Raw genomic sequence first — 9,464 nt, forward strand, 5'->3', positions numbered from 1 at the left:
ATGGCATTACTCCTGATGCCACTTTATTTGCCCCTCTTCCACACTGAGTCTCGTTCCATGTATAGAATGTTGGGAACTTTGTCGGAATGATGCATAGTGAATTAGAAACTATTAGTTGTAGAAAGGCCCAGTTTTCCCCATTGTGTGTATAAGGAAATGCATGCAGTTTAGAATATAATATCATCTCAGAATGTGATGTTTAATTCAGTTTATTATAGTAACACAGCTAATGTACTTACTTTGCTTCCATTTCGCGATTTCTTTTTGTTTTTGTTTTTAGTCTTTTCCTGATCCTCTTTGATTTTTCTCCAACTATTGCATAACTATCCATTTTGCACAAAAGTAGTAAGCAACCGTTATTCATTACATCTTACACAGATGCTGACAACTTAGGAAAAAATGCGGCATTTCGTTCAGGTCAACCAACGAATGGAAAATGGTTGGGAATTTAATACGATTTGAACCGATCAGTTTCGCGAACATAACACGATTTGATCCGATACATCAGAAAGCACATACAAAAAACACAGAATATAATACGAAATGGTCCAATTTTGTTATGATATATGATAGAAGACATGCTTATAAGCGCGAAATCGCATCAAACTAAATTTCGATGGAGGGGGGACTTAACACGTTTTGAAACGATACTCCTCATATAATTTAGGGTTATATAGAAAGTCTAACTCCAAACTTGTTAGCAGAATTTTAGTAATGTGACATTGTTTATGCATTGCCAAGAAGAGACAAATGATAGTTTGGGGAAATTGCATAATGCAACCTAAAGCATAAATGAGTTCAGAAATAGAAATTAAATAAAACTTGATTGAATGTAACATAGTAGCAGCAGCAGTATCTATTGCCAGGCACTTGGAAGTTCTCCATTCACCTTCTAGCTTTGCAGAACAGTATAATTTAGAGTCCGAATCCAAAAAATCTGATACCAAAGCTGGACATTTTCGTAAATGTTCTTGATTCATCAAAGAGTCTTCTAGGTTACACAGGATGCATTTTGGTGAACCAAAAATTTCAATTTTAAACATGGTGCTGCAAACAGTCATGACCAGTTAGCATCCGAAATTTTGCTACTGAATCATGTCGAGAAGAATCAGATACCTTATATGTTCTTTTTCAGTAAGTAATACTGACCAAGATTTATTATTACTGTTTTCTTAAAATTTCTTCAGAATTTTGATTTGAAATTTAATTTTAATGTAACATAACATGACTTAAAATACAGATTAGCCCAAAAAAAGTATACACTGTTTGTTTATAAATAACTTTAGAACAAATTCAGACAAAATTCTCATTTTCGGGGAAATTGTAGCTTAATGGATAGGTCGAAGAGGTGCTGTCGAGTACCCAGCACAGTCCTCAGACCTAACACCAATTTCTACATATGGGGGACCCTAAAGGATGTTGTTTATTGGGAAACACCAGCTACACTGGATGTGCTACGAGAAAAAATCAAAATTTAACGTCATGTGCAGCTATGACACTGGACACATTACGGAACTTAGTTCGTGGAGCAGTTCAGCGGCATCAATAGTGTTTGGATGCTGTTGGTGGTCACTTTGAACAATTTCATGAAAAACGAGAATTTTATCTCAATTTGTTTTAAAGTTATTGATGAGCGAACAGTGTATACATTTTTTTGGGATACTCTGTACTTAATATTTAAGATTTTTACAAGGTAACTTCCTTTAACTGATCAATTTCATGGTAAGATATCCTAAACATGAAAAATGGTTGATAAGCGTCCCATAATATTAATATCTGGTACATATTTCGTTAAACAGTTACCTCATACTACCTTCAAATATGTAACATTTTCTCTTGTACAATGTTTTATTCTTATGAAAGTGACACAGGATTTGATTTGCTATGTTTTGATTTACAAAATGACATGCCAGAAGTTTTTAGAAATTCATAATTAGTGAACAACAATTTTCAATAAAATAACTGTGTTCCATGTAGTTCTCACATGCATTCAGGTCAAACATATTATATCTATACTAATAATAAATCTGTAGCCGAAATTTTTCTGGTAATTTTCGATTTTCCAAAAATAATTGGTCCTAACGTATATAATTAACCGCCCTGAAACCGAAAATCGCTTTTTTGAAATTTTTGTTTGTATGTCTGTCTGTCTGTTTGTTACCTTTTCACGCGATAATGGCTGAACCGATTTCCATGAAAATTGGAATATAAATTAAGTTCGTTGTAACTTAGATTTTAGGCTATATGGCATTCAAAATACATTATTTAAAAGGAGGGTTATAAGGGTGCCTGAATTAAATAAATCGAAATATCTCGCTTATTATTGATTTTTGTGACAAATGTTACATAATAAAAGTTTCTTTAAAAATAATTTGCGATAAGTTTTATTCCTTGAAAAATGTTGATAGGACTGATATTTGATGAGATAAATGAGTTTTAAAATTAAAATAACTGCTATCTAAGGCCGTGTAATGAATTAAAAAACAAATGACTTCGTCTATAAGGGGCCTTGGACACAACAATCGAAAGCTATGAAAGATAGCCTACAGAGAATATTTCTGTGTTTGTATGAAGCTAAATTAATCGATTTGTATAATTAATTATTATTTCACCATTGGAAAGTGTAGTTTCTCTAGATGGACATAATGCTATAATGTTATTACAATAACTTCTGATATAATATAATATAATATGTAATATTATATTATATAATTTAAGTTATTTGAAGGGTTCACAACCATAGTGAGCCAAGCGCCATTTACTGAATACGTAGAAAACAAGGGTTAAAATTAAGATATTACCATAATTCAATGGAAACCTATAACAAGTAAAATAAAATATACACATTAAATCTAAATGATGTCAATCTTCATTAAACCATGGTTGCATGTAATAAAAATTAAGAAACAGGTTAAAGGAATTGTCATTGCACCAAATGAGTGTCTCTGGACCAAAATGATCGCATTTTAATTATTTGGATGCAATTTAAATTAAGTAACATATTAAACGATTTATCCTTCTATCAAACACGAATGTTCCCTGGATCAAATGTCCTATTTTAATTATGTAATTACTTTATATTTATTTCTAACGGGTGCAGCGGAGCACACGGGTACGGCTAGTATAATAATAAAGTTAATTTACGTAGTCAGTAGCCATGGATCTTTTTATCCGTGATACTATAGCTCACGCAGGAGCAGGGCCAACTAGCCAGCTGCTGGCTTCACGTTCACGTGCCTTAGCAGATATGAACAGTCATTCAAACAGTATTGGGATAGTGTGTGGTTGACACAATGATTTCCCTCCTTCTGTTATACATAGCTGGGCAGGTGTAAGACACTAGATTTTACTACTCAATATAGGTACCTCCCAAATTTCTCAAGATGTTCATTTTCTAAACTAGTCGAAATATAAGGAACAATTTTTGCCAAATACCTTACACCATGCACCAAGTAGTGGCCAGTGATCGAAATCCTCGGTGAGGCCAGATGCAACTAGTTTAAGTGCCTCCGATAGAAAATGTTTATTTATGATATTAATTATTATTGTTATTATAATATTAATATCATTATTACTGTATTATTATTAATATTAGTCTATTATTATTACTAGTAATGAAAAATAATAATTTCACTCACCAAATAAGCTGTTATGCTGCGAGTTTCAGCGATTGTTTCAGTGTGAGGAGGCAACCCATATTATATGTTGAAATGCCCCTTTCTTTCTTTTCTTTTTATTTTTTCCCTTGACAGCAACGAACAAGGCAACAGAGAAGTTTATTTTGCACCACGTTACCACTTAACCATCTATGTTGCCCATATCAGGATGCAATAGAAACTCGCGTTTTAAGATTATCTGTCAGAAAAATTGTCAGCAATGTCGTAGGTACCTCGGTCGGCTCTCTCTTTATTTAAGACTTCCTTTCTTTCAATATTATTTCTTCTCGAAAAAGGACACTCTAACAATGAATTAACTACACCAGCATTATTTCTGGCATTTGTTTCTATTTATATTTTCCGAAATACATAACAACATTGGCCCAGATTCACTACACGAAGTACAATAGTACAACACCCTCACTTAAGTCATAAACTAAGACATAAGAGGAGAGAATAGTGTGGGTCTCTGCCTGCCAAAGAGCTGGAATGTTTGTTATTTATGGCCTATTTAGGAAGACAAGTCACCCTATTCCCACGGTTAGGAGGAGTGAAACCTGACCAGGCCAGACGAATTGTGCCTCAGTTACAACGTTTTAAGTGCAACCTCAAAAGCCTGTGAAGACACATGAAAATGCAGAAGCAGACCCGCCACAAGCGATCCTGGCCTCATGAACAAATTTTACTGCAAAATAGGTCTATATACATCACAAGCCAGACCCGACACGAGCGATCTTGGCCTCATGAACAAATTTTATTGCAAAACAGGTCTATATACATCACAAGCCAGACCTGGCATGAGCGATCCTGGCCTCAGGAACAAATTTTACTGCAAAACATCACAAAGTTTTCAAATGCTTCTACAGCGATATAAGCTTCATTCAAATAACTAATACATTACATAAAAACAAAATTTTATTTCAGATAAGCCAAGTGACTGAGGCCCGGGCTCACTTGCCTCAGTCAATCAGCCGCCACTGCATGCACCCACAGCGCAATACAAAGATGGAATTTACATAATTAATAATAAGAATAATTTCACCTTATTGTGTACCTAGCTACAGTGCAGCAAAATTAAAAAATAAGCAAAACTTAAACATAATATCACTCTTTCACTGTTGACGTACACAGTCAATAAAAATTCGAAATAAAATCTTTCTTGAAGAGTGAGAAAATAAATACTAACTTCGAGGTGATCTGTTCAGAACAGACATTTACACTTCAAAAGTTGATAAGTGGTATCCTTTTTTTTTTCTCACGTTAGATGGGGGTCAAAGTGAGAGAAATGTTGAGAAAGAATGGTCTTCTGTTCTCTGTTTCAGTTGTATCTTTCTTAAAATCATGATCAGGAAAATGCTCTTGCATAAGATGCTTCAGTGGCTCTTCAATTTGTAGTGGTAAATTTTGGAATAGATACAGGCACCTTGCATGGGTCTCAAAATCGTACTGGTGGCACCGCGCAGTGTCTAAATTCCTAATTAACTATAGGCTCGCAGTCATTCACTAGTCATGTGTGATATAGAAATTACATGCGGCAGATTCATAGTGTTCTGCCCAAGGGCAGGTCTTTCACTGCAAACCCAGCAATCTCCAGTCTTTAATTATTTTATAGACTCAGTGGAAAGTTCAGTACTGCTAGAGGAGTGTAAAAATGTAACTACAAAGTTCCTGAAATATCAGTGAAGTTGTTTGGCATTTAAATCAGATTTCAGACCATTGAATGAGGGTGAACAGTCATATTACGAAAATATTGATATACTTATATTTGATGTCATGACTTCATCCCTCTTAACTCCAAATATTTACCTAACACTTTATTCTATAGCAAACTTAACCTCTGTTCCTTTTTCAAAGTGAGAGTCCAATTTTCACAATCATACTGAACAACCGGTAATAAAGCTGCTTTATAAAATCAAACTTTCAGTTTTTTTGAAAGTACACTTGACAAAAAATTATTTTCAAACGAATAATAGCAAACATTTCCCTTATTTATTCTGCGTTTAATTTCCTCGCGAGTGTCTTTATATTTGTTGTTGTTGCTGGAAGACATTTGAATTTGTCTACCTTCTCAAAGGATAAAGTTGGAATTTTTATCAATTTTTATATGTCCAGTTCATATTAATTTATGTTCTGGTCAAGATACATAATACTTTACTTTATTTTTTCGGAATTTACTTCCAAACCAAACCAAGTAAAATTTCCTTGTTTTCCCTAATATACATAATACTTTACTTTATTTTTTCGGAATTTACTTCCAAACCAAACCAAGTAAAATTTCCTTGTTTTCCCTAATATTTCTTGGATTTCGTCATAACATATTCACGTCATTCGCATAAACAAGAAGAGGATGTAATCCGTTCAATTCTGAACTTTCTGTGTTTTCCTGGACTTTCAAAAATGACATATTTTAGAGCTAAGTTAAAAAGAAAAAGGTGACAGTGCATCTTTTTGTTTTAGCCCGCAATGATTTGAAAAAGCCTGAGACAGAAATTGGCCTGTACGGACCCTGCCGTACGTTTCACTGAGACACATTTTAGTTAGTCGAAATAGTTTCTTGGGAATACCAAATTCAACGAGAATACAAAAAAATCTTTCAGTAATCCATCTATTACCGGTACGCCTACGTTCAGACGGACTTAAGCTTCTCAAAAGAATATCGGATAAATTTTTGTACAACGTCAATAAAAGTGGTATTTGTAGAAAGTTATTACAATTAGTATTTTTCCTCTTCTTAAAGGAAGATACAGTTATGGACCCCTCCATTATTTTATTCTGGTTCAATTTCCTTTTCTCAAATAGCAAGTAAATGCTTATTTCACCAGATAATGTTTTACACCCTCTTCCATTAATTTTGTGCACTGGAATTTTATCGATACCTGAAGACTAATTTTTTCAGCTTTCCTATCACAATTTCGACTTCAGAAAGTCTGGGATCTGGTATAAATGGCTCAGAATTTTATATATTATATTTTAGTTCCGATCATTTCTATTTGGCCTATGTAGACTTAGTGGTTCCCAAAATAGTTTTTCTATTTGTTCAGGATGGAATGAGAGTTTGTAAGCAAGTCACCGTTCTCATTCTTGATCGCGTTTATCCTTGCCTGATATCCTTTCTTAAGGGGTTAGGTACAACTTACAGCAGTGCATTTTTTGGAAATATCCAACATGTTTTTCCGTATCTTGTACAATAATGAAAATTGGTATGTGTAAAACACTGTCCTTCTGCTATATCTAAAAAAATATTTTTATGATTTAAAAAAATTATTTATATATATTTTTCAAAATTCAGTATAGTGGCAGTTTACTATGTAGTAATGAAGCGTTTTCCTTATAACTCATAAACTTGTTAACTTTTTTATATTCTCTCTCTTTTATTTTATTGCTGAAACTCATGTTTACCCTTAATAAATAATATTTTTTTTTTTATTTTGTGTTAGAAGAAAATATTGGTATTTGACTATTTTTAAAAATGAATTTATTTTTTATCAGACAATCTATCAAACATAGAGAAGTAATCTTGCATCATATTGTAGATATGACATGCATAAATACACATAAAACATTTCATCACAGAATGTTGGTTAGTTTGTTAGTTATGTTGGAAACGTTTCATCACTGCACAGTGAACTGAATTAAAGAAACGTAAATACATTTTTTTTAAATCGTAAAAATATTTTTTCATATAGCAGAAGGACAGTGTTATACACATATTAATTTTCATTATTGTACAAGATACAATAATGGAGAAAAAAATGTTGAATATTTCCAAAATTTTACTTGCTGTAAGCTGTATCCAACCCCTTAAATTCCTTTATGTCCTTATATAAATGTCTAATGTTTTATTCTTAGTATTTGTTTCTATCTCATTTTGTTTTTCCATCAAATAATAACTCTGTTTGTTCATAAGTTTACAACTTTCTCCCCTCTTTCATTGACATTATAATTTGTAATAATAATAATAATAATAATAATAATAATAATAATAATAATAATAATAATGAAAACAATATAAATATGCACTACGAGAATTCTAAGTTTGTACAATATGTTAAAAGTGATCACAATGGAGAAGTTTGAGAAACACTGGCATAATGTATCACAATAAACAGTTATTATTAAATTTAATTCAAATTCAAGTAACTGTTACGAAAATCTTCATATTCTATCCATAATTTAAGAGTAATGTATTGCACGAATTAACAACTGCTTCGAAATGTTTGTAATTTTTCATCCACCCACGGTACGAACTCACAATATTAGAGGCCTTACAGGTGGCCACGAACTGATCACATGTTCCTCGGATAACAGCTAAATTGACATGAACTCATATTTCTTCTATGGTCCTTCTATTATCGAAGCAGTCTCAATGTTAAAAGGAATTGAAACACATTGATTCCCATAACTGCTTGTATTCCACTTGGTCTTATCACTTGTTTGGGTCACATAATCCCATAGCTCATTATGGATTCATTTTACCTTAATATTGTTATGCCTCAGGGCTTAAGAACTCCCTATAGCATGATTTCCTGTGGGGTGTCAAATCTGAAACAGTCCAGTGAGAGGATTTTTTGGCGGCAGACAGTGATACAGTAGGATGGTGACATCGTCTGGCAGGGATCGAGGACCAAGTCGTAATGGCATCGGCAGAGACAAGAAATATACCATTGTAAGTAACTTGTTATGTGTATTTGTATGTATTTAATACGTCAAGTATAGTTTCATTCACAACTAATTCAGTGTGGAATCTTAAGTTCAGTAACCATGTAGTTTTCCTATAATATCCTGAGAGTCCCAACTCTTTCAGTAAAATCGTTTCTTTTCCATTATAAGTGTAATGGTGATATCAGAAATCCTGATAGGCCTAAGTGTGAGCGGCAGTCGAACGCAGTAGTCATTCGTTCAGGAAGTCATCCGACCTAAGTTGACGGTGGCACAACAAAAATGGTGTTCAGAGGCGAGATACGACGCGAACTACTCATAGACACGTTCTATTCAATATGTAGCTGTCTATCAGGATACAAGGGAAACTACTGAATAATGTTTATATATTTCAGACTGATAATAATGTGTCTACACTCTACACCAGATGTCTTTGGAGCAGACCATAACAAGGGTCTCAATGCATCTCATGTTATCGCTGCGCTCCCATTGGTTGGCGAGTCATTACTTAGCTGAGAGTGTTGTAGACACTAGCGCGTGCATATCCTGGTTACGAGACTATTTAGAGACGCGTCCACTACTACAGTTTCTATTGCGTCTAGCATCTGTGCGGTGTATGAGCAGACGACAGCAGTACAACTAGTGACTGATGCAAGAAGGTATGTTCAAAGACATTACTTTATTTTTCACTTTTCGTTATATGAACGTAGTCGATTACTTGAGGTGCCTAGAAGCAAAGTCAGCAATCTCCACTTTTTTTAGAAACTTATATTATGGCAGCATTGGATCCACCTTGGTGTTTTCTAGCAATCTCCAGAGGTGAAGCAAAAGCAGCTGTAAAAGGTTTAATTTTCATATTGAAAACCGGGGTTAGAAGCAAAGGCAGCAATCTCCATGCTCAAATTTGATAATCTGAGAAGCAAAGCCAGCAATATCCACATTGGCCAATCAGAGAATCCCATTTGGTCATGTGACCGTCAGCTGTCTTCTTTTCTTTTTCTCATTGTTATTATGGTTATTACAGTGTCAGTTCTATTTCTCTGAGGTAAAAGTAAACTAAATTACTTTGTTTTAATGAAGACAGCTATCATAAAATTTCCAGTAAAATGAATAGTATAGAGAAACATTCTCAAGAGACCAACCAACAAT

At 33.7% G+C, this 9,464-nt stretch overlaps 1 protein-coding gene across 1 annotated transcript in view; it reads left to right on the plus strand.

The window, feature by feature from the left end:
* LOC138715356 (uncharacterized) overlaps window positions 1-8,991 on the plus strand; it is a 100,303-nt gene extending 91,312 nt beyond the window's left edge. Inside the window, exon 4 of the mRNA XM_069848182.1 lies at window positions 8,711-8,991. Within this exon, the coding sequence (XP_069704283.1) occupies window positions 8,711-8,715 (5 nt within the window). The 3' untranslated portion in view covers window positions 8,716-8,991. The remainder of the gene's footprint in view (window positions 1-8,710) is intronic.
* Window positions 8,992-9,464: the final 473 nt, after the last annotated feature.

The sequence above is a fragment of the Periplaneta americana genome, chromosome 15 (assembly GCF_040183065.1).
Source record: "Periplaneta americana isolate PAMFEO1 chromosome 15, P.americana_PAMFEO1_priV1, whole genome shotgun sequence".
NCBI classification, from domain to species: domain Eukaryota; kingdom Metazoa; phylum Arthropoda; class Insecta; order Blattodea; family Blattidae; genus Periplaneta; species Periplaneta americana.